Genomic DNA, 27,373 nt, shown 5'->3' on the forward strand with positions numbered 1-27,373 from the left:
CATATCACAATTTACTTTTACAATAATCAAAGTCTTAGAGTGTATAACCTCGCGATATTTTTTTTACATTTAGCACGCACAATGGGGAGTTACTGAAATGATTAAGAATTGATCGCTAGCTTCGAACGGTACTCGATACTCAAAGTGATATTTTCATACTCTGTAAAGTGCATATGTCTCAATTCTCTGTCACAAATTCCGACAATAAATCGTTGGATTCAATAGTAACGATATTGTGATATACTGATTCTACACTTAGTCGTTTCAATTACCCGTTGGGAATCGGGATAATAAAGCATTTTGTATCGGATGTTCAATGTATGAATACTGGAATTACTACATCTTTAGTGCTGTTTATCGCAAACGATAGATTTTAATAATTGTACTGATTGCTGAATGTAATAATACCGATATTGTCGTTTCATCTTTAGTCTTGGTTACTGGAAATATTTTCTGATATCCGCGACACGCAGAGTGATTTTTACCAAGGTGGAGTAATTTTCCTATCAATAACATTTCAGACACACATAGTTTACAGCTTAATATGTTAATAACATTGGTACTGAAAAGTTTGTTGCTGTCATAACATTTACCACAACGCCGGGTTTAATTAACGCAAATAATTTAATAATAATGTAATGATCAATGTGTCAATCCTTATGTTTACATCATGATAATTTTTGATATAACACCTGTGTTCGTTTGTAAGAAACTACGATGGTCAGACTGTCAAATCTCGTATACTCAAACATATTATGTTAATCTCAAGTCGCCGACACTGAGAAGTAATTACTTTTGTCTTTCAAAATATACCGAGTAGTAATTAGTTTGTCTTGCAGAATATGCCGCGTAGTAATTCCTTTATCTTACAGAATAGTAACGACTTTTCAAGTTGAATAAAAAAGACACGTAGGGATATGAATACAACCAAGCTTGTTATGGATTTTAGGTTTTAGTGATTGTATGGATTCGTGTATGTTTGGTTGTTTTTCGTATTGATACTGTTTGAGTTGGTCGGTTAACGGATTTACTTGACAATTTTTTCGTGGTTGATTCTTTGAATATGGTAAGATGGTAAGATGTCGAGACGTGATACTATTTCGTTAACTCAATTACAACAAAACATAACCAGCATTCAAATAATCCGTAAGCTACGAGTGGATTTAAAACTTGATGCTGTTTTGTGGTTAACACAAGTCAGTGGTCATATTTGTGTTGATTTCAGGAATGATCATGACGAGTTGGTCGGGTAAATTAGTGGTAGTAACTATGACCGTACAGAGTTGCTGACATTCAAACATCTTTTACGCTGTAATATACGTATTTTATTGTGATAAATTATTTCTCAGTTATTGTTCAGAGATTCAAATCTCGTATACTCAAAATATAATAGGTTTATGTCAAGTCATTTATGTGTCGATTAGTAAATAGCTTACTTTGTCTTCAGAATAGTAACGACCTTTACAATTGAATAAAAAAGACCGATCATACGAATACAACCAGGATGAATTAATTCAAATTCGGGAGTTGCAGTGATATAATCAAGTAAGTGAAAACTAGATTTTGAACACTTGTTAATGTTGTAAATTATTCTTTTGAGTATGGTAAGATGTTAAAATGTCGCTTTGACAAACGAAAAGTCGGATCGCGAATAGAGTTGCAATGTTCCATTACTTGTTTCAAATCAATGTGTGTATAATATCAATATGGGACTGTGGGAAAGTTGATAGTCATGTTTGTCAATCCTATTTCAATTCACACTACGCCAAAGTCAAAATATTTCCTTTCGGATTATCTCAATTTACCTATAGAACATCTCGCGAATGGATTCCGACACCGTACTATAACTAGATCGCTATGTCTGATGCATTATCGCGTCACCGACGTAGGATTTTACAATTATTTCACACCTTTTTTGAATAAGCGTCAACTTCACAGAGGATTAGGGTTGGGGCAGAAATAAGTGAAAATTTGTCGGTATTCGAATCACCGTCTACGCCGGCTCTGTTATTCGTTACTTATTAAATTTTACCAGTGAAATCCGGTTCTGTGACAAACTAAGTACCAAAATAGTATCTTGTGAGTGATTGGAATGTATGTAACAGTAAGTCGCGAAAGATGGTTATGTCCGAGACAATATCTTGTCAGCGATCGCGGGGTTTGCAACCTATTTCACACCTTTTTGAAGTGTTAGTTTGTGAACGCGGCTATTGTTGGTATCACCGTCTACGCCGGTTATGTGACAAACTTATTACCAAAATATTACTTGTGCGTGATTCCTATCTTTGTAACATCAAACCACGAGAGATGACTATTCTGATGTGCTATCTTGTGAGTGGTCGTAGGAAATATTTCACACCTTTTTGGAGTGTTAGTATGTGAACGCGGCTATTGTTGGTATTCGAATCGCTGTCTACGCCGGCTCTGTGGTAAACTAAATAGCAAAACATTACCATGCGACTGATTCGAAAATTGCGCTATCGCGGTGAAGTCACGACTGTGAACAGCAGGCTATTATATAGGTGCGAAACAGCGGTATACAAGGTGCGAATAATCCGATCTGAAAGTACTATTCAGGTTACGTAGGAATCAATAGCGAGGAAAGACTTAGAACACGATCGGTCATTTGTCACGACTAAACTACGGCGTCTTCGTGTGAGCGATCCCTATACCTGTAACGTTATCATGTCGCGTCTATATCAACTACCGTGTCGCCGCGGTCTATACCCGAAAGTACGAATCATCGCCGCACCCATAAGAATAACGATATATTGAAGTCGCACTCGCCGTAAACGTTGAGAATAACTCAAATCGGTCATATATAATATTTTTGAATATACATACTAAGTAACGGCGTCACTGTTTACTATACTTGATATTCAACACCACTTCACCAGAGATCCCTATACCCGCAACGTTATCAGGCAGGTCATCGACACAACGTATACCTGAAAGGGTGGTATCACCGACGAGACGGCAGGTCATCAGCGATAGGGACTCGAAAAGGGTGGAGTCACCAACACGAGTTTTCACGGCAGGTCATGAGCGAGCCCTATACCTGAAAGGGTGGGGTCACCAGAGATCCCATAAGAACACATGGCAGGTCACCAGCGGAAGGGGGGGTCAAAAGGGTGGGGTCACCAACACGAGTTTCGCGGCAGGTCACCAGCGGGCCCATAAGAGCCCCTGCCACCCCCAGACCGATCTACTACACTACTGACGTCTCGCGCTTGCACTTTAGCAAGTGGTTTTGAGATGTTTTGACAAATGCACTTGCTTATCACATCAATGATTAAATATATGACTTGGTGACCACGGACGCAACCAGGGCACGTGAGGATGTGACATCGGGCGTCATATAGGTGTGGCAATTAGGACGACGTAGCGATCGCTGATTAGCATGCCTATAATCCGTATGACTCCTACTCTAGCCACTATAGTTTTCACGACTCCCACTCCGACTCCAAGGCATGCTAAAAATTTTGTGACCAAACTCCGACCCGGTCTCCACCGACTCCGACTGCACAGCACTGTCGCTAAGTAGCTATATCGTTTGGTAGGCTTACGACGATAATTCAGAAGTTCGCTTTGGAAAAGAAACCTCAGAGTGTGAAATAACCAGAATATTTCAGTAATCTCAACATCTGTGATCACATGTTATAAATTTAAATAAATAAGAGGGAAATATATCCTCATTATATGGTGAATCTTGCCTGCATCGTTTTTAGTACAGCATTGCCGTCCCACTGGGCGTTCCCAATGTCCCGACAGATAGCTTCCTGCGCAGTAGTTCGGGTTATCCGTACACGTTCCACCCTTGCTCTTACATTTGCTGTCATTATACGATGCTTCCTTCCTAGTGCCTATAAATCAATCGCGCAAGATTTATGTTGTAATGCTCGTGAAAAAAGATATCATAATGGAGAGAAAATTTTAGGCATTCACGCTATTAGTGGCTTGGTTCCTTACAAGCATCATCTCACGGTTTGCAACATCGTCTGTTTTTATCACCGGAACAAAGGCCCGCTTCGTAACCAGCGATTCATTTGTGGTGCCTCCAGTCCACGCAATTACCGCCAATGCTTGTACAGCCCGAATCCGCCGAGGATGCTAAAACAAAGAACTACATCATAGATTCAGGTTATTGACAATTCTTTAATACCTTTTCCTTGCGTTGCCTCCAGCATCAAGTCAATTATCACCACCGTTCTACTTCAGTTGTTCATATAGGTTTCGGTCATGAACTATCCCTGGAAACTTAGTTATGTTTTGAGACTATACTTCCATGTAGGGTTGCATTATAACAAAAATCAATTTAAAACAAACTTGTTTAAAACAAGACCCTTGTTTAAAACATATTTTTTATTGTTTTTTTGTTATTTTAAGCCATGACGTCGCAATAATTGAATCGTGACTACATAGTGGATTGACATGTACAATTGAAAATATAGGGTAAATATTGCCCCTTTGACGAAATACCTATACGTACTATAGTTGTTGCACCGACTATTTTGAGGGTTCCAACCATCCCATATCTTATACGTCGGCTATGTCGGCTTGTAATCGTTCGCAGGCTCATACTACATGCTTTTTAAAAGTATTTACACAATTATGGCATAATTATACACCTTAACAAAACGATTTTTTTAAACGGCCATTGTTTAAAACACTGTTTAAAAGATGTCTTAAACAGAGTGTTTTAAACAACAATTTGTCTTAAATGCAACCCCACTTTCATCACTACTTAAGAGTATTTGGCGCAATACTTCTTACTTTTTGCATTTTTAGTTCTCGTAAAGTAAAAAGTAGTTATGGAATTCGCTTGGCTCACTTTTGTAAGTGAAAATATGATATTTGGCTTGATAGCGCCCGTATCATGTTAGCAAAATGTAGCCTACTTTCAAAAAGTTATTTATTTGTGGAGTCTACGGTCATTTGTCAGCGACTAAGTTTTCTATGTAGATTTTTAAACAAAATTACTTTGTTTCACTAACTAAATTTTTACAAGTAGTTTTAGATATATCTGCATTGATTTTACTAGTGAAGTTCCCATGACAGTCTTCAACATGACCCTGCTATACGACCGATCATGGAATCTAATTTCTAAAGCGTAGCCTGCTGGCCTACTGGTATGATTATATACTTCATTGTCGGCGTAGCCAAAGCGAAAATTGTAAGAATGTCAAAAACCAACAATAATATGACGTCACTGATTTATTACGTCATATCTGTCTACTAGTTGTTTGTTTTTGTTATTATTACGTCATACAGACAAACTATTTCCCACATTTCGAATTTGATTCACCCTATTACTGACGTTCGCTACTGATGAGAGTCAGTTGAAAAGCTTTTAGCGCATAAATTAACAACCTGAAGTTATTGTTTCGCGTTATTCTGAAGTACTTTACCCCAAATGGCTTGTGTGTCATATCTGGACACAAATCCTAACGCAAAAGTTGGTGGTACGCGGGCCTATCTCCCCAAGCCTACATAATGGTCAATTATAGCTTTTCTGCAAATTATTACACTCATGTTATTGAGTATGACTTAGGACCGCAATCTATTGAAATTATTCCATATTCCATAACCAATAACTATGAGATGGCTTGACGAGAAAACATGTCACGGTAATAAAACGTAAGACTACAATTAAGACGCTCGTGAGTTTCAAATACATATATTCATATTACTGTATACGAATAATTATTTTAGGCGTCTACAAGATTCCCAGGTATATCGGGAATGTGCCAATAACTAATTTTAAATAGATAAGTGGGCAATAGATCCTGATTCCACTATGAATCTTGCCTGCGGAGTTTTTAATACAGCATTGCCTTCTCGCTGGACCACCGCAGAGCCCCGACACGGCCGACAGGTACCTTTGAGTACAGTAGTTCGAGTTATCCATACACATTCCGCCCTTGTTTCCACATTTGCTGTCGTTATACGATGATTCCTTCTCAATGCCTATTGTAAAAATTAGACAATTTGGCGCTTATCATGTTATCGGTCTGGTGCGCTACGACAAAAATTTTGCAGTTTTCTCCAGGTTCCCGTGGGCTGACAGCTAAGTTTCAGGTATTAGATTTTAATATTCTAAGAGTTACACCATATGCAGTTACGCATTGGCTTAATCCTGGCGAAAGCCCTTCTGGAGATATTGACCGAAATGGTGATTTTTGATACGCAAAATATTTTTAAAACAGAGTTTTATCCATGTTCCCGTGTGCTGGCAGCTAAGTTTCAAGTATCAGATTGTAATACTCCAAGAGTTACATCATATGCACGCATTGACTTATTCCTGGCTGAAGCCGGTCTGGAGATATTGGCTGAAATGGTGATTTTTCGGTACACCAATTTTTTTAAAACATAGTTTGCTCCAGGTTCCCGTGACCAGAAAGTTAAGTTTTAAGTATCAGATTGTATAACTCCAAGAGTTACATCATATGCCCGCATTGGCTTATTCCTGACGAAAGCCGTTCTGAAGATATTGGACGAAATTGTGATTTTTTGGTATACAATTTTTTTTTATATCATCGCATTGCTGGCTATGACGAACTGAACGAAAGGTGTAAGGAGTTCTAGCCACACGTGAAGGTTGTATGTGGTGAATTCGACGTTCAAGCTCGAAGATAAATCAGTTTAAAACACTCGATACCAATCGTACTTTGGGCATGCGAGGAGAAAGTGATCTATACGCTCTCGGGTACGTGTGATAGATTCATATGCGATGGCGAGTATAGGCACTAGGCCGGCGGCATGGTTATTTTTAGCATTTTGGGAATCAAATACCAAAACTGATAACAATAAAATTGTGAAAATGTCAAAAATACGCCTTTTTGAAAAATAGTTTTTATGTAATTTCTGGATAAAAATCTCAACAAAAATGGACAAGAGTTTGTATAAAGCGACAAAACAATAGTGTGTAGGAAGAATTCTTAAATTAGGATCCGTGAATTCTTCGGGGGTCCGCAGACTACCTTTCACGGGGTTCTTGAAAAGTGAATGAAAATTTTAGACTTAAAACCAAAAAGTCCAGTAACTAAATTTGGATTTACGGCCAATCTGTGGATTGATCAATCCAGCCATTAGGAAATATATGATCTCTGCCCGCAAAAATAGGATTCAAGTACACTGTAAAAACTAAAGCATATCAGCATATTTCGGAACCTGTGATAGAGATCTCTATTTTTTGGATTTGGCCCATGGCTAGGCATTTTCCTGTTTTCACTGCTCATGTATTTTGTGACATAATGTTGCCGTCATGCGCGACCCAGACTGCGTTTAGCTCAATGTGCATATAACAAACTCCATTCACCCTTCAACTTGCAATGGAAAAATGTCTGCATGTTCATTGTTCACGTGGTCCAACGGGGACAAAGTTTCGTTAATGAACAGACATGGTGCAAAAGATCTATACATAGCATACATACATATATACATTCAGTCTGCTCTTTCTTAGATTTTTCTTTGTCAGGTGGATAATTTGTCGTATTATATTGATTATATATTTATTGAAGCCAATCATGCTTTCTAAACTTTGGTTGGGTAGTGAAAGCTGCGATCTGAACGTGTCAGCAACACTTTTAAATTGTAATCATAAGTATTGCGATCTGTGTGAATGCCGGTAATTTTGCACGCATAGCGAATCGACTATTGAGCTAGATATTGCAGAAACACTGGGTTTTGTACCAGGTGAATTTGCTCTCCGACATCGTTTTCAATTCGGATTTAGGCTTTCTGTTTTATAGCGCAGTGTGGATACTGCATGTTTTGTAACTTCCGTTCATAACAAATACCAAAATAAAGCGGTGTACATGGTTAATTCGAGTCTATAAATATGAATTCTTGGCGATGCCAAAATTACCAAAAATAAAATCTGAAAAATGCTAAAAATGAGCTAGTTTGTCATTTTTGACGTATGCCAAAAATAACTATGCCTGTGTATAGGTAATATCAAGTGCTTCTCGGCTATCAAATTCAAAAATGGCGTCGGCAGCTGAATGTTCCAAAGCCTCCTTTACGGACTTGCCACACAACCTCGTCCATCAGCCGCACCTTCCTCACATGGAAAATTGTACAATAAGAATAACTACCAGAGCACAACTGTTGATTTTCATTGTTGGTGGACAGTAAATGACGTATACAATTCATCTATTCTTCTGTTACCAAATACGCAGCCGTCGTAATGGTAGCCTACATGTGATATAAAGTCATTCGCATCATGGCTGATTCCTTACATGCATGATCACACAGTTTGCAACATCGTCTGTTTGTATCGCCAGAACATAGGCCCACTTCGTAACCAGCGATGCATGTGTGGTGCCCCCAGTCCAAACATCTACCGTCTATGTTTGTACAACCGGAATCCGCCGAAGTGGCTGTATAAAACAATGAAATGTATCTTATTTCCAATCTACTGTCAATTTTGCATCTTCCGTTGTCCCTTATATTGCCTATAGCAGTGGTTCTCAACCAGAGGTGTTCAGTAACGAAGTACTTCTACTTTTTGAAGTACTTGAAGTAGATTTTTGCCTACTCGCACTACTTATTAAGTATTAATGATTTTAGACTACTTCTACTTGACAATATTCAGTTTTTTAGGCAAAAATAGGCGTAGAATACCTACTTACTTGCTTACTTGTGAACTGCCACTCCTACTTCTACTTGAGTAGAAATTTTGGCTCTACTTCTAATTCTACTTGAGAAGTGATGGTGACTTTCCTGCCGATCCGCCAGGTATATTAGAATTTTATACCTAAATTAATTTCAAGATGCAATATTATGAAGGCTTGTCTATTGATGAAATAAATAAAACATCAGAACTTCATGAGGTAACATTAGGTCTGGAGCATGCTCATTTTGACTTGAAGTTGAAGTCATGTCATTTTACGACATATATTTCGAAGTGAAATTGTGATATTAACTAGACCAGTGGTTCCCAACCGGGGGGAATTCCCCCCTTGGGAAGAATTTTGAAATTTTTAGGGGGGAGTCTGGCTTTGTCGTTGGTTCGGAAGATACACTTAGCTCACCAAGTTTTTTAAGATTTTTATGGTAGGACTGTAGTATGAATGTATGAAACTAGTTCAGAATTTACAATTGTATGTTATATTTAAATGCCTTCCGCATAGATATTACACTCCTGATAAAGTGAGGTTCGCGAGACGATTTCGTTGGACCCGCGACAGCCTCTCGGCCAGATTGCTACTAAGCAGGAAAAATTCAAGGAAAATTCAGCACAAGGCCGCTGGTGAAATTGTTTACCTTTTTAAGCCAACAAATGAGCTAACGTGAAAAACATACCAGATTCATCGATTCAACTCAAGGCCATTCCAAGCGGACTTGGTGATTTGTTTTTAGTCAGCGGCTACCCGACCCGTAAAATACAGGTCAAATTTAGCTGCACTTTACCAAAGTGTGGTGCGGTCCGTATTCGACATAGTTTGGACATATCTGAATATGTTTGGCCATTAATTGCTCAGTCAGCAAATGGTTGTGCGTTAAAAAGCACCTTTTTTATTCAGAGGCAACTTTTTCATAGGGGGGAATTTCAGCTCAAATATCGGCCAAGGGGGCCACGAGACGAAAAGGTTGGGAACCACTGAACTAGACGAAATAGCCCATATATGACGGTAGCAACATATATTATCGAAAATTCCTCTATTTGTGGAGTCATTGGTTACGGACATTATTCACTCGTGTTGAATATGGCCGCAACACAATCTAATTAGTTCATGCTCTAAAACTTTGACTTGACTATACATGACACCTTTGAAACCTTCCATATTAAACAACTGATTTAAATAAATACAAGGAATCCAATGGTCAAGCGCATGACCTTCAAGTGCATATTAAAGAGCTTCTTGGAGGTACAGAACTTCAATTCTCAAAAATGAGGACATTTGGGCGTTCTCCGAGGACACTTTCAAAAAAAGTTCAAATAAAAGAGGACAAATCCTCCTAAAAGAGGACGTATTCATTCGTATTGATATAATTAAGCCTACCTATAGTGTTAAAAATGGGCGTATTTCCACGACAGTTCGGTATATCTCCTGCAATCGCTAATATGCTGTATCATGTGCATGCTAAATTGTTTGATAGTTTAAATATACCTTGAAATTTAAAAAGAATCATTAAACCCAGTACATTCTGTTCTTAGTCAACATTAGAATAAAAGCCTACATGAAAACGGAATAACCTTCTTGGGCATGCTAGCCCGTCTCCGTAAATGGCGCCGATTCTCAGTTCTCACGCGGCTAAAATCAATGACTAAAACTCGGGATTTAACTAATTACAACAGCATTACTCTAAATAAGTGCTACTCGTCAGATGAATGTAAAAGCGACTAAACTACAGATATGTCTTACTTGACGGCACTCGGGTGGGTCTCTTGGCATCCAGTATGGGTCTTGTGGAAAGTCACTGAAATAGTCGACAGCTGTGCATGTTCTTGTGGCATATCCAACCAATTCATAATCCTCTTTACAGTAATATGTAATCTTTTCTCCTACGGAAAAGGTCATTTGGGAGCTAGAAACTCCTCCCATAGAAATCGATCCAGGATTTTACATGATCCAACTGGGGGAAAGTACGTCGGAGATTCCGTAGGAGGGAACTAGTCGTTGCCACCGCAAACGCTATTGTAGTCACTGCAACATATGGCTTGGAACGCGCCGAAGCCGTAAAGCGTTGCATATAGGCAGTCGCCGCTGGATGACGTCCCTCCGCATCGACCAATGCATGACCCTAAAATGATTGTGCATATTAACTGTATATATACCCAATACCCATGAACATAAGCATTATAAATATATATTAAAGATAGCGTTCGCTATGCGAACATCGATAAATAAGAAGTTTGCGTTCGCGAATAAACCTTGGTAGGTTGACTTTTGCATAAAACATCACAGTTTAATTTTTTTTCGGGTCAAACTGCTTCATAAGGACAGACAGCTCCAACCAGAAATGAAGATAAGTAGTACAATTCTAAAATTATGTGCGAAAACACTTGCTTTGCATACATGAGGTCAAAATTAAGTTTTTTAAGGTCAAAAAATGTCAAAATTTTGATTTTTCAAGTTAAAATCTTCCGTTTGCAGGACAGAAAACCGCCCTATTTATTATGTTATATATGGGCCAAAATACATACGTGCATTGTTTGATACGCATATAATCATGATATTTTATAGATTTAAATTAATTTGTAGGCAGTTGTTATGGAGGCCTAACCGAATGCTTCACATCGCTTGATGCTTCAATTGTTTTGAAAGAATTCATGTTCGAAGCTTTTCCCTGATATCGAATATTTCAACTGTAGGTGTAGCCTACCACTTCACCAAAATATTGGTATGATTACAAACCAGCGCCAGTGACGGAAAGCGACCAAGTAAATATCCTGGGGAATGTACGACTGATAACTATCTGATAATTCAGTAGTAACCGCCCGGGTATAACTAAAAATGAAAAGAGAATGTTTGTTCATTGAACTTACTGTCCCATATGATCCAAACATGCCAGAAACAGAATCAGAAAAACAATCAAATTACGCGAATATCAAAATGGAATGTGAGAAATGCGGCGATGCAAAATAAAAATTGTTCTCATGGTTGCATTAAAAACAAATAGTGTTTTAAAACATATGTTTTAAACAGAGTTTTAAATAATCGCCGTTGTCGCCGTTTTTTTTTCAAACGTAAAATTATTCCATGATTGTGTAAATACTTTCGTAAAAACATGTAGTATGAGCCCACGGACGATTTACACCCAATATAGTTGACTTATACGGTGTGGGGTGGCTGGCGAAATCGTCATCGGCTCGACAGTTATAGCATGTAGAATTGTAGATATAGATCACTGGTACGGGAACGGGTGTTCTGATGGTGATAACCGCCCACCGCAAAAATGCTGAATAACGATGTAGTCCTGGTTAAAGATGTTTTGGTGTGATATGACATTGGTCGGAAGCCTTTTTCGTCGAAGGAGCCATATGTACCCTTATTTACAATGGTCAATGTATATCCACTGTGATATCACAATTAATGATTCGTGACGTCATGACTTAAAATAACACAATATAAAACATGTTTTAAACAAGGGCCCTGTTTTAAACATGTTTTTTAAGAATGATTTTTCTTTTAAATGCAACCCTAATTGTACCTATAGAATAGTCATGGGCGCTCCGGAGGTTGTAAGCAAAAAATTCAGGAGACATCTAAAATATTCCGGGAAACGTTCGATTCGACATTCTCCTGAAGATCACTTGCACTGCATATTCTTCGAAAGAACTTGAATACATTACTGGACTAATTTACACTTGTACTCCAAAATCATAGCATAACTTAGGTAATTTCGATTCTGCATTTGCAACCATCTCTACCTCGTCAGCTCTTGCCAATTCTTCATCTACCGCAATTCTGTATAATTTGACCTCTTCATACATTGAATGGGTGGGCAACCTGCGGCCGTAGAAACATAATTGTGCGACCGTCTACAGTGTCTACACGTAATTCGATTAGTGTATGTTTGCGGCCGTCAACATGCAATTTTAATTTACGAATTGGCTCAATTTTTAAGAGACTTTAATTCTACTTTTAAACTTTTTTCGCGCTTCACGCAATACAGGGCGCCTTGAGTTTTCGATTATAATATAGCAGTGATCTTGCAATTTGATCCCCCTATTCCATATGCGAACCGCAGAGGAAGATTATGTACCCCATAAAGTACCTAGTTGAAATCGTGTGCGTCTCACACAAGTTTTTTTTTCTGATGGTACGTTTGGGCGATTCCAATATATTTTGACTATATATACTGACAATCCTGATGGGAGGTCAAGATATAACAACATGCGACGAAGTTGTTGTTGTTGTTGTTGTTGTTTTTATTAACGCATGTAATTGGCGCTTGCAACTCGTGGTTATTTGCGCCCACACAGTAAATTTCATAATCGCATAATGGCATGTCTTCATGAACTTCAGTCTTTTTTCGGCTCATTTGCTGCCTCCTTTCACGAGTTCGGCTCTCTCTTCGTCTGGGCTTTTCAATGCGCTGTATTACAGCGGGATCGGCGATGAGGAGCCCAGATAAACCTCCGACACATAGAAACATGGCAGAGCCGAGACTCGAACCATCAACCATCGATGTCGTGACTGCGCCACGCGCTGTCGAAGTGCTGTTTTAGTCTTGCCTATATATACCTGTCACTGGGATATATACCTATCTTTATTGTTTGTTTTATATTTCGTAGACTGTTTTTTCAGCAGCTTGAGGTCCGATAATGCCAAGGTGAATTAACTACCACGTTTTGTCGTTGATTGGTCTATTTTGTCGTTGGCAATCCAAGTTATTCTAAATGTGCATATTTTAGTTGCTGACGAAGATGTATAAAATTCTTTGCAGTAGGTCTTATTTTAAACTGTCCGCTGAAATGCGGCCGTACGCTATATAAGTAATCCAAATACTCCAGTTTACTCCAGTCCCGCCATTTTCCGTGCGGGCAGGTTGCTTCGCGGATTATATTTGTGTTTACCAGTTTCACTGTGGATTACGAATATACTAATAGTATGGAAATAAATTATATTACAGACTCCACACACAAAGCACGCATCTGACTTACCTAGATAAAAGGAAGTCGCGTTTGCACTTACAATGCAAATCCCAAGTATCAAAATTATCTCCATTTTCGCTTCGACATGCACGCACGCCCTAAACAATCACAAAACTAAAAGACGTCGAAGGCTTAACAGCATTTTCAGATTATACGATAAAATACCGACTTCGCTTCGCAGTTCATAATGCGTCCTTTTTATATCTACTTTGAGGCGTACGTCAAACGCCCACCGACATTTCTACCGCTACATTACGATTTGCGGTCGCGCACAATGCTGTTATCGCGTACCAACTAGGGACGGTGCGAAAGATCCTTAATTCAGACGGTCGTGTTCGAAATTGAAACTTGACAGGTTCTATACCCAGGGAGCTTTTTGTGAAATATCAGCTTTTTCTAGTAAACTTAACATCAATGATACCTATTTCAAGTATTGCAACTGTACCGCGATTGCAACACAGGAAATTCCGTGCTGTAGCAGTAATATCTATATGTCTGACGACACAGAAATGATATATTTGCTTGGAACTAGCATTGTAATGTCACGTGACGCTATACGTTCGTGTTCACAGAGAACCTATGATAATAGTTCGTGTTCGAATCGAATCTCTCAGGAGCTCACATCATCAATAAATAACTTTTTGTGTGTGTGGTTTCACGCCGATACACTAAGTGTAGATTTTTCAATTAACAAACTTTGATGGGTTGTTTTCAAAAATGTCATCGCTTATAGCAAAATATCGACAAAAGCATCTTTATGGCTGTCGTGTTACATTGGTGGGAAAGAATGCCTCATAAGTACTGCATGCAGCATCGTAACCCTTGCGGGCATAATCGTGTGTTGTATTGAATGTCTAGATATGAGTAATGCAAATCAACTTGACAGTGTTGGAAGTGGATACGCTGCCACCTAATAATTTTGGATCAGTGCTTCAGGATTGATACCCAGCGGCCAGCGCATTCCATACATTGGCCGATCGAATGCGATGTTTGTTGGTTGGTTCTTTTGCTCAAGCTACCGTACCAACATATCTAGGCTTAGGCTACCATATGTCCCCTTTTAGGACTATTTGTACTCTTTTCTCAAGAAAAATGAATGGGCATCAGAGGACGCTTCAAAATGGCCAAATATCCTCTTTTTTAGCATTTCGAGCTAGTCGCTTACTTTCCTCAAGACCTTCAGGCGAGACTATATGTATTTATCTCCAAAAAATCACTTCAGCAATGGCACTTGCAGAATTGCTGGTTTAAAATAGGTTTTCAACAAATTGCGGTTTCATCCCTATACCTTCTTGCTTGTCATTGCTCACATTGTTTGATGTGCTCTGTACCACCTGAGCCTTTTTGCACGCGATGATTCGTCGCTATTTTTCTGGCGCAAGTCCAAACTTAACAGAGCTATAAGTTTGACCAGTTACGAGCATCATTCCAGTTGTATATCATTTTATCGATATTTTATTTCAACGATTTCACGAACTCATGCAACTCTATCTTGACAACACTCAGAAAAATATGTGCCAAACTTCTAAATCAATACAGAATTTGATGTTTTATTTCTGCAATTAGTATACAAGGGTCCAACTTCTTTACTTTTAGCATTGAGATATAAAATTCAAACGTATTTGGCGGACCGGCGCTTGATAACCACTAATATATAGCGTCGGAGAACATCAATTTTTGGCCATTTAAGTTGTCTCAAGATAAATTGTAAATCGTAAGTTCCTTACTTGCTTAGCTACGTATATTGTTACCTTGTATATTATGTTCATTTGGTTCTGTTGCTGTTGCTGTACTGCGCGTTAGCTACATCTTCATTCGGTGACGTGTTGCTGCTCTACGTGTCAGCTATGTTAATTCTTCTGTTGCTATTCAGTGTCAGCTATCTTCATTCGATTGTATGTTGCTGTTGCTTTTATACGCGTCAGCTATCATAATTTGAATCGGACTTGGACAAACTCGTGGGATAATACGTGTATGGATTAGATCGGTAAGTGACCGTAGATAACCCATTTTAGACAGGCTTCTATGCGTTTAATCGGCAGCAGAGGATTCAGACTGTCGCACAGAAACAATATCATTTCCATGACCGTGTGTGGATTTGTGCTGCAATAGCTACATGTTGTTAAATATGTGATAGAAAAATCGAGGTTTTAAGACTTCCACAATGAAGGAGAAAGTATCGAAACGATGGTTCTCTGACGAAACGATCGTCCCGAATTCCTATTCCCATGCGAACAATCATATGTATTTAAACTTCTGACACACGACTCAGAGTGCACCGCAACTCCGTTGATCACAGCTTCATTCGGATTTATTTATTACAAAATCAGGCCGAGCGTCCTTATCTCTCTATATCTTTGCTCGCGAAGAAAAGATAGCGGCTCCAACGCGTATAATAATCCTTCATCTTTGTAACAAAATTCACGCTAATCTTAGGTTGGTTGACCGATTCAGCTATAAACAACACCAGGTCCTTCTTCCCAAAAAAGATTTATGAAATCACATGTAGTATTAAGTATCTAGTATGTAAGTAAAATTCGATTGCTCCGACTCCTTCTTCTTGGACAGACATCCGATTTACCAGATATATCCGTTACCACCTGCAAAAGAAAGTAATCAAAGGTGATATAGTGCAAGATGGAAATGAACTGAGAAATTATAACAGCTTCGATTCATTCTAATACGTAATTGCTTACTCAACTATCAATGAAGTTGATATCGTTGTCTAATGTAGAACATCCAGCAGGCGTACGGGGTCAGTCTTGATTAAATATGCTTATTGTATCATAAAAACCAATCCGTGCGATTGGGGTGTTGGCTACTGCTGTATAACTTAACAATAGGGTAATATCGGCAGCATGTATAGAAACCCGTTTTGCACTCTTCTCAATATCAGCGTAGCAATATTCAGACGCCGAATACATTGTCTGGTCCGGTCTGGACCGTTAAGGCGTAACCTTATATTCCCTTGCAAGTCCTCGTCGAAATCGTTTGCAAAGCGATGGAAGATATGGATTTTATGGGATTATTGTATCATTTGATTGATCATTTGGCGACGTTTAAAACTTCTATATGTGCTTCAGCATGGTGGCATTATTTGGCCCGAGTCGTCACTAGGTATCAGTATAAGCTATCACTTCACTGAAATGTAGAGTTCCAATTAGCAATATGACGTCACGTGACGTCATGAGGCTCACGTTCGCATTCACACGAACCTGAACCTTTCAGAGGTTCACACTATCCCTGATGATAATAGTTCTGATGGCGTGTAAGCTTCCTCACTAAATTTGCCAAACAATACCGTTTTCTCGACAGGCTTGATATATAACGTTTTAGTCCATATTGATTCCGAACAATCCTGTTGGCGATGAATTAGGCCAGAAACATTTTCGGGTGATAGTAAGATGTTTCCTACGGCATAACAACTTTGTATCTATGTATTCATAGGTATAATCGGATAATGTTCTATATTGATTTATCCACAAAGTTTTACAAATATCGCATGGAGGAGCAAAGCCATTAGGTGAGTGACAATAAAAGCCACATCAAAATCTCTTCTCGGCCCAATCTTCTTTAGCAACAGAAATTATGAACTCTCTCATGCAGAAATCGGACATTACTCAATACTGATCGCTAAGTTGGTTATTGCATAGTTTGTAGAAGGACTGTAATTGCTTCGAAATTAATTGGTAAAAATTGGTATGAGGATAAAACCATAGTAATTTAGCAAGGACTGTAGCATACTCTCAGAATTGTTCAATATACACTCATGTTATTCTCTTTTGAATTCTGACTAAATAAATAAATTGACAAGGCTTAAGCAGTTCAAAAAGTAATGCTATTTGAAATTTCCTTGTCACTTAATGCTCTTCTTTAGAAACAATATTTTGCGCTTCGGTGACGAGATAGAGAGTCAATGAAAGGGTCTAATTTACCGTTTCTGGGAATTCAAAAAGTTGATCTGTTTTGCTCTACACGCGATGAAAAAAGCTATGGATCACAAAAATATATTTTGGTGACGGACTTAAAAATCAAGAAAATACATGTAGCATATTCCGCTTCAACGATTTGTTTTTTCGAAATGTACGGTACTTTGAATAAGTATGTTTGTTTTAAAATTTGATTTCCAAATTATTTTAACGATATTTCGCATGTGTCGCCACCAAGTGGCAAGAAAATGTTAAATCGCGTTATCTTTTGAACTGCTGAACCTTTTTCAGAACATTTTTTTTATTTACGCATTACAAATGTCAGAATATTTGATAAATTATAATTACTTTAGTTATGATCGCACTCTGTTATTCTATTTTTGTACAACAAAGATGACAGCCATGTTGTTCTATGAATTTCCATAAATGTCTTCGAAAATTGTTCATCTAATCTAGCTTTTATCGTTTCTTCACTTAAGATTGTACTGCTGGTTAAAGTGTACTTACATTCTGTCTCGTAGTCGTCACAGCAGTTTCTGTTGCTCTTACAGCTCTCATCGCATTCGCAGACGGCGCTTCCGAACGAGTAAGCGCCACATTTGTCCTTGCAAGAATACTTTGGTGGTGTTGGTGGCGGTGGTGGTGGTGTAGTTGTTGGAATGGCTGAATAAATAAACGTTTTTACTCGCGATCTACAGTCATAATGCTGCACTAATCTTTCGTATTTTATTTAGTAACATTAGCCTGCTATAGAAGACCGTTTTCATAACTGCATTCATCGCAGAAAATTTTTGATTACAAGACTCAAACAAACTTTTTACGTTCACGGAATTAGCCACATTGCATGAATTATTGTATAGCAACACTCATTACACTGGCAGAAATTCATTCGCAAAACATGATATCTTATACTTACGATTGCAGCTGTGGCTGTCCCATGATGGCATATATCCTACTTCACATTCACAACGGTACGAGTTTCCGTCGTTAATGCACGTCGCATGTGCTCCACACGGATTCGAATCGCAGGGGAATACCTCTGAAACAGAGAGAGGGCGAATTTATTGGGATTCAGCAAAATACTCAAAAACGTTAACAAATATAATTTTCGTGTTTGATACCCAACCATACAAATGAGGATATTCGGCGATTTTATGGATATCAAAGATCAGGTATACATGAAGGGAAGTGGTGTACAACACTGGAAGTGAAGAAACTAGGCGAAGCGAGCCCAACGTGGAGGCCGAAGTGTAAATCCGGGTCGCTATAACCTTTTGACGGATACTTGCCATTTCGGCATTACAATTTGCGGTCGCTCGCAATGCTCTCATGCCAACTGGGCATGGTGCGATAGTTCTGGTCACAATGCAACAACAAGGTTACGTTATGAAATTTGAATCCCAATCCTTCCAATATCGTCGAAAATTGTGGCAGCAATAAGGCACAATTAAAAACATAATTACACTGCATCGTTTTATGTCGGTGAATTGGAGCGATATAAGTGTCTTTGCAGAATCAACGAATCTCAATAAAGAATGTGACAAATTGCAAATCAAATTTCTCAATGCGTAACTGATTAGGCACAGATACGCCAACAGAAGAGGAAATTGCCTCCGAATTTGTGATTGCGAAATTAATGGTAACATAATACAATATATATTATATCATATTTAAGTTAACGCTGAAACAAAACATCTTCACGGCACGGTTCACGGTTGTTAGCGGTGGCTGATATGAGACCCCGTTGTCAACTTTTTTATATCAACCGTCATCATCCGCGCAACTTGAATAGGCCTACCAATTCAAAATGTGTCGTGACTATTTTGACGAACGGACTATAGAGTCACCGAGTCATTACTGTATAGTAACGCTACATATATTATAGCTCTAATGTATGATATAGTACATGACGACTCTTGAAATCCTTTTCGGGCATATATACTCACGATGGCACATCTTTCCAGATCCCTGATAGCCGGACATGCATTCACAGGAATAGCTTCCGTCAGTTCGAGGATAGCATTTTGCCATCTGGTGGCATTGGTGATTGTCGCATGGTCCTGCAATGGTTAAAGTTGTAATGAAATACCGATGCATCCATGTAGCCTATAAGTGTATTACATGCCAAGTGTATGAGCATCATTATGTCAAGACTAAGAGCCATACAATTGGCACTAACAAATCTCTGCCTAACGTTTGGTGGTGACTTTAAGTAAACATAGGACCACTATAGGTCCTCTATAGGACCCCTAGGGGTGTCAAACATACGACCCGCGGGCCGCATCCTTCGTGCGAAGCAATTCTGAGCAAAGCGAAAAGGCTTGTATTTTTCAATACATTTCTAAGAAATGTTTAGGTTTTTAGTAATAACTTCTTCCTTTTTTAAATAATCTCGAACATGTTCAGAGGTCACATTATAAAAAAAACCTGACAGCGATGTTGTGGTTTCACTCTAGTGAGCATTATGACAAAGTAGGTGACATTGACAACCAATTCCGAGAAGACAAAAATGTGCACACTGAGTCCAGAGTTTTATGGAAAAATTAACCAAAAAGTAGTTATTCACAGAAGCGAAAACGCCAAGGTGAAACCGTTATATGCACGTTACATGGAGAATATGTTAAGTACACAAAACATAATTAAAATATTTGTGGTCGCATTACTGTATCACTTCTGACTCAATAGGTCATCGACTAGGGATGGTGTGAACGTGAGGTTCACGTTCGCGTTCTGTGTGTGAACCTCGGAAATTTAGAGGTTCGCGTTCACAACAGAACCTTGGTAGGTTCTGCACTGTGAACCTTTTTCATATATTACAATATTACAAACTCTATGTATGGTGCTGGCAGCATTAAAAATCAACACTAAACGAGCATGCACCTTGACAATCTCAAGAGTTTTACTTGCTTTGTTACAAAAGTTTGCTCGAAATATCCAGCTTTCCGTTTGTGAATATTTATTGACTCTCTGTTGTGAGTTTGACCCGCAATCACACAACATCATGAGCGAAATACGTAGTCAGCGAATGATTCTTATTCAACCAATCAATGAGATTGATATCGTTTTCTGATGAAACATAATCTTGCAGGCGTACGGGGTCAATCTTGACTCCATATCTTTACTGCATCATTAACACTAAATCCGAGCCATTGAGGTGTTGGCTAGTGCTGTATAGTGTATACCTTGTTAATGCGATAATATTTAAAGCAAGTATGGAAAGCCGTTTTACACTCAGCTCAAGTCAATGTAGCGATACTCAGACGCCGAATCCATTGTCCTGTCTGGTCTAGACCGTTGAGGCGTAAGCTTATATTTCCTGGTAAGTCCTCGTCGAAATTGTTGGCAAAGCGACGGAATATATTGATTTTATGGGAGTATTATAACCCGCAATTGCCTCAGTTGATACATTTAGCGACGTTTAAAACGCCAATATGTACTTTGGCATTGTGGCATTATGTGGCACGAGTCGTCGCTAAGTATCGTGTATATAATTGTACATTAATATAGGCTATCACTTCATTGAAATATAGGGTTGGAATTAGTAATATGACGTCACGTGACGTCATGAGGTTCACGTTCGTGTTCACACAGAACCTTTCAAAAAGGTTCGCGTTCACACGAACCTGAACCTTTCAGAGGTTCACACCATCCCTATCATCGACCTCCGGAGCAATCCAAATCGAGATGAGAATACACCAAATTCCAACATCCACGTTCACAGTATAATCTCTTGTATTCCTCTCAACGCATGCGCAGGACTTGCGCAAGATTGCGACTAAAACGAAGGGAGCTTAAGAAATATCCCAACTTATGTCTTCATTAGAGCCACTGTTTTAGCAGTTTCAAGCAGTATTCAGCAGGTCAATCATCGTATTTATCCGATTCCGTTCTTCTCGAATAAAGGAGTTACTAGAATAGAACTCCTATAATACGTCATATTAATGTAATATATAGAATTGGATATATATGCTTGATGATACAATATTCTAGTGAACAACACGGGCATCGATTTTGAGGAAACATTTTGGAATCATTTGACTGGTCCGGCCCGCGTGCGATCTGAAGGTTTAAATCCGTCCCGCGACGTAAGTTGAGTTTGTCACCCCTGCACTGCAGTCTATGGTCTCTACTTGTAATGTTACCAGTGTCAGTGAAAGTGTTTGAAATTTATTTCGAGTATCAAATATATTTCTGTTCGCAGGCTTAGTCTGCAACAAAACGCATGATTGATCATCAATACAGAAGATGATAATGATGGTTCAGCAGGATGCCTAGAAAATAGTTCAAAATGGGCTTCCTGGATATGTTAGGTGAATGTGTAGCAATATGACTACACAAAAATCTATATGAAACTATAATGGCATTTCATAAAGAATGATGACACTGTAGCTTACAGCAATTCGCAACTGGCATTCTTTTTGGAAAGGCCTTCTGTAAGCAAAGCAGATGAAATCCCACAGCCTCATCGGAATTAGTATAGGTGATGGCAATAATTATCAATACAATATCGGACCACACCTATTAATCGTAAATGGTTCAAGGGAAATCACGGGATGTGCGGAAGTGTCGTCCAGGTTATTGATGTGTAAAGTCATCGCTTGCATATTTTACTGATTTTCGCGTTTTTTGGGCCTTTCCTTAACTTGAACTTAGCTTAGTAGGGGCCGCACACCATACAAAATCGACACTTCTTCGCAAACTTTTCTCTGCTGACAGCATTAGACAAGCCGTGCGCAGGTTGCACACTGCACAGGCATACTCCTGCCTTACGGCGCGAGCCCAATAATTATGAAATATAATTCCACATACGTTCACAATTGTAGCCACTGCCAAAATATCCAGAGCGACATCTGCATTGGTATCCACTACCGCTGTGATTGGGGATACAAACGGCATGACCATGGCACTTATGATTCTCGCACGGATCAATTCCTGAAAAAGAAATACGTAACATAGTATGCTGATTGCAATGGCGAAATCATACAACACAGTTGATTTATGAACGAAATTTATAGTTTCAACGGTATTGTCACCATGAAAGCTTTAAAACGTCGATTGGACGTATCGTAGCATACGAAACATGTAGCGCAGTGCTTTTCAACCTACGAGATGTACGCACTTGTGCGGATGAAAAAGAACTGCAGTGCGGATGAAAATTGTGCATACTTTTTTTACTTTATCCGAGTGAAATAATTCAAATCTAATAGGATAGCACAATGGCTGCATACATTTTGAAGGTGCGACGCATTATTGCGTAATCAAAAGCCTGGTCCGAGAACGTGTATAGTGGCAGATATTCACTGAATCAGCACGTATCTGAGCCATTGACACGCAGAAATGGCCCAAAAATGACTTTATATTCTTTCTCTCCTTCAACAATCATCCAGAGGTTGTCAGTAACGAAGTACTTCTACTTCCACTTCAAGTAGATTTTGGCTACCTGTACTAGTTTCACAAGCGGTTATGTCTTAGACTACTTCTACTTTTACTCGACAGATTCAAGTTTTCTAGGCAATACTAGGCCTAGAATATTTGCTTTTATACTTACTTGGGAATTTCTACTTCTACTTCTACCTGAGTAGAAATTCACGACGTTTCGTCTACTTCTACTTAAGTACCAAGGTTGGTTACTTTCACCAGCCCTGCAATCATCTCGAATTCGTAATTATGGTTTCAAATGGCGCGAGGCATGAAGACAGTCATAAATACCATCCGTGCAAATTTGCAACAAGTTACTGAAGAGGACATTTCTCTCCTTCAAGGTTATTGAGTTCGTTTGAGCGAAAGGACCGAGCACACGTTGTCGGTATACACACGTGTTTTTATTTATTTCTTTTCTATGCTCAGTGCCAGTAGCAAGAAGATTCAAATTTCGAAAGACGAAATCTCGAGTAACTGTCTTTAAAGCTATTCAGGCCTTCATGTCGACATGTAAATGAGAAGAAAAAACAGCACAGAAGTTAGAGCAGTATGAGTAACATGAAGGTGGCGAGCTCTTATGTGCCAATGCCCACTCTGCTTGAGAGTCTTGAAGTTTACTTTCCAAGCCATCAGGCAGAAGCATTAAAAACAAAGTTGTGGATTGCTCATCCAAGCATTAGAAGTTTTTGAACACCCAACTTATTAGGCAACAAAACGATGAATGGGAGTGGTCTTCTTGATGAGACACTTGATGGCCTAATGCAGGGAGCTTCGGAGCAAGAAGTTGTGCCAATACCTGGTCTGAAATTGCCGGAAATATTCAGCAGCCATTAAATCATTGCTAAGCCGGTAGCCTACTTGTTGGACATTTCAATAAAACAAACTGTTCAGCATCTTCATTTTCTTTCTTGTAATAATATTCGGCTGGTTCGTGCCAATGAAATTTTTCAAACAAAAAGGGCGGGAGTTCTCAAAATGGTTGAAAAGCACTGGTGTATCGCAAAGCTATGCACATTAGTGGGAATGATATGTCTGTGAATTGGTGATCAACCCACAGCATTTTACCAAAGGACAATGAATTAGACATATAGTGGAAATATATTGAAATATCTTTATTGTGATGTAGAACTGGAAATATACATTTTTTGTAGCATAAGGATAAGCGGTACTGTTTGAACTTTCACATCTTTCATGCTGTTATGACGTCATAATGAGTAATACTCGAATACTCGACTCTAGTCCAAACTGAATATTCGATTCAGAAACGAATTACTCAGGCACTCGATCTTTCTCAGCCCTATGTATAATGTAAGACATGTACTGTACAATCATGAAATCCGTTTCGGGCGTTTATTCTCATTACTCACGTTCACACATCTTTCCAGATCCCTGATAGCCGGACATGCATTCACAGGAATAGCTTCCGTCAGTTCGAGGATAGCATTTTGCCATCTGGTGGCATTGGTGATTGTCGCATGGTCCTGCAATGGTTAAAGTTGTAATGAAATACCGATGCATCCATGTAGCCTATAAGTGTATTACATGCCAAGTGTATGAGCATCATTATGTCAAGACTAAGAGCCATACAATTGGCACTAACAAATCTCTGCCTAACGTTTGGTGGTGACTTTAAGTAAACATAGGACCACTATAGGTCCTCTATAGGACCCCTAGGGGTGTCAAACATACGACCCGCGGGCCGCATCCTTCGTGCGAAGCAATTCTGAGCAAAGCGAAAAGGCTTGTATTTTTCAATACATTTCTAAGAAATGTTTAGGTTTTTAGTAATAACTTCTTCCTTTTTTAAATAATCTCGAACATGTTCAGAGGTCACATTATAAAAAAAACCTGACAGCGATGTTGTGGTTTCACTCTAGTGAGCATTATGACAAAGTAGGTGACATTGACAACCAATTCCGAGAAGACAAAAATGTGCACACTGAGTCCAGAGTTTTATGGAAAAATTAACCAAAAAGTAGTTATTCACAGAAGCGAAAACGCCAAGGTGAAACCGTTATATGCACGTTACATGGAGAATATGTTAAGTACACAAAACATAATTAAAATATTTGTGGTCGCATTACTGTATCACTTCTGACTCAATAGGTCATCGACCTCCGGAGCAATCCAAATCGAGATGAGAATACACCAAATTCCAACATCCACGTTCACAGTATAATCTCTTGTATTCCTCTCAACGCATGCGCAGGACTTGCGCAAGATTGCGACTAAAACGAAGGGAGCTTAAGAAATATCCCAACTTATGTCTTCATTAGAGCCACTGTTTTAGCAGTTTCAAGCAGTATTCAGCAGGTCAATCATCGTATTTATCCGATTCCGTTCTTCTCGAATAAAGGAGTTACTAGAATAGAACTCCTATAATACGTCATATTAATGTAATATATAGAATTGGATATATATGCTTGATGATACAATATTCTAGTGAACAACACGGGCATCGATTTTGAGGAAACATTTTGGAATCATTTGACTGGTCCGGCCCGCGTGCGATCTGAAGGTTTAAATCCGTCCCGCGACGTAAGTTGAGTTTGTCACCCCTGCACTGCAGTCTATGGTCTCTACTTGTAATGTTACCAGTGTCAGTGAAAGTGTTTGAAATTTATTTCGAGTATCAAATATATTTCTGTTCGCAGGCTTAGTCTGCAACAAAACGCATGATTGATCATCAATACAGAAGATGATAATGATGGTTCAGCAGGATGCCTAGAAAATAGTTCAAAATTGGCTTCCTGGATATGTTAGGTGAATGTGTAGCAATATGACTACACAAAAATCTATATGAAACTATAATGGCATTTCATAAAGAATGATGACACTGTAGCTTACAGCAATTCGCAACTGGCATTCTTTTTGGAAAGGCCTTCTGTAAGCAAAGCAGATGAAATCCCACAGCCTCATCGGAATTAGTATAGGTGATGGCAATAATTATCAATACAATATCGGACCACACCTATTAATCGTAAATGGTTCAAGGGAAATCACGGGATGTGCGGAAGTGTCGTCCAGGTTATTGATGTGTAAAGTCATCGCTTGCATATTTTACTGATTTTCGCGTTTTTTGGGCCTTTCCTTAACTTGAACTTAGCTTAGTAGGGGCCGCACACCATACAAAATCGACACTTCTTCGCAAACTTTTCTCTGCTGATAGCATTAGACAAGCCGTGCGCAGGTTGCACACTGCACAGGCATACTCCTGCCTTACGGCGCGAGCCCAATAATTATGAAATATAATTCCACATACGTTCACAATTGTAGCCACTGCCAAAATATCCAGAGCGACATCTGCATTGGTATCCACTACCGCTGTGATTGGGGATACAAACGGCATGACCATGGCACTTATGATTCTCGCACGGATCAATTCCTGAAAAAGAAATACGTAACATAGTATGCTGATTGCAATGGCGAAATCACACAGCACAGTTGATTTATGAACGAAATTTATAGTTTCAACGGTATTGTCACCATGAAAGCTTTAAAACGTCGATTGGACGTATCGTAGCATACGAAACATGTAGCGCAGTGCTTTTCAACCTACGAGATGTACGCACTTGTGCGGATGAAAAAGAACTGCAGTGCGGATGAAAATTGTGCATACTTTTTTTACTTTATCCGAGTGAAATAATTCAAATCTAATAGGATAGCACAATGGCTGCATACATTTTGAAGGTGCGACGCATTATTGCGTAATCAAAAGCCTGGTCCGAGCACGTGTATAGTGGCAGATATTCACTGAATCAGCACGTATCTGAGCCATTGACACGCAGAAATGGCCCAAAAATGACTTTATATTCTTTCTCTCCTTCAACAATCATCCAGAGGTTGTCAGTAACGAAGTACTTCTACTTCCACTTCAAGTAGATTTTGGCTACCTGTACTAGTTTCACAAGCGGTTATGTTTTAGACTACTTCTACTTTTACTCGACAGATTCAAGTTTTCTAGGCAATACTAGGCCTAGAATATTTGCTTTTATACTTACTTGGGAATTTCTACTTCTACTTCTACCTGAGTAGAAATTCACGACGTTTCGTCTACTTCTACTTAAGTACCAAGGTTGGTTACTTTCACCAGCCCTGCAATCATCTCGAATTCGTAATTATGGTTTCAAATGGCGCGAGGCATGAAGACAGTCATAAATACCATCCGTGCAAATTTGCAACAAGTTACTGAAGAGGACATTTCTCTCCTTCAAGGTTATTGAGTTCGTTTGAGCGAAAGGACCGAGCACACGTTGTCGGTATACACACGTGTTTTTATTTATTTCTTTTCTATGCTCAGTGCCAGTAGCAAGAAGATTCAAATTTCGAAAGACGAAATCTCGAGTAACTGTCTTTAAAGCTATTCAGGCCTTCATGTCGACATGTAAATGAGAAGAAAAAACAGCACAGAAGTTAG

At 38.9% G+C, this 27,373-nt stretch overlaps 1 protein-coding gene across 21 annotated transcripts in view; it reads right to left on the bottom strand.

The window, feature by feature from the left end:
* Positions 1 to 27,373, bottom strand: part of LOC145439728 (uncharacterized) — an 83,053-nt gene that overhangs the window by 46,064 nt on the left and 9,616 nt on the right. For 2 of the 21 annotated variants that reach the window (XM_080317332.1, XM_080317324.1), the window contains 4 exons: positions 26,219 to 26,341; positions 24,324 to 24,437; positions 22,345 to 22,467; positions 19,482 to 19,595 (listed from right to left, as the gene is read on the bottom strand). The exons of 16 other annotated variants lie outside the window; for them this stretch is intronic. In XM_080317332.1, coding sequence (XP_080173458.1) covers positions 19,482 to 19,595; positions 22,345 to 22,467; positions 24,324 to 24,437; positions 26,219 to 26,341 — 474 coding nt within the window. Of the gene's footprint in view, positions 1 to 16,080; positions 16,207 to 18,042; positions 18,199 to 18,451; positions 18,575 to 19,481; positions 19,596 to 22,344; positions 22,468 to 24,323; positions 24,438 to 26,218; positions 26,342 to 27,373 lie in introns of those variants that run through there. 3 more of the 21 variants (XM_080317325.1, XM_080317328.1, XM_080317331.1) reach the window with 3 other exon arrangements.

This window comes from Botryllus schlosseri, chromosome 5, assembly GCF_051294905.1.
Source record: "Botryllus schlosseri isolate E-star chromosome 5, Bs_hap1, whole genome shotgun sequence".
In the NCBI taxonomy this organism is placed as follows: domain Eukaryota; kingdom Metazoa; phylum Chordata; class Ascidiacea; order Stolidobranchia; family Styelidae; genus Botryllus; species Botryllus schlosseri.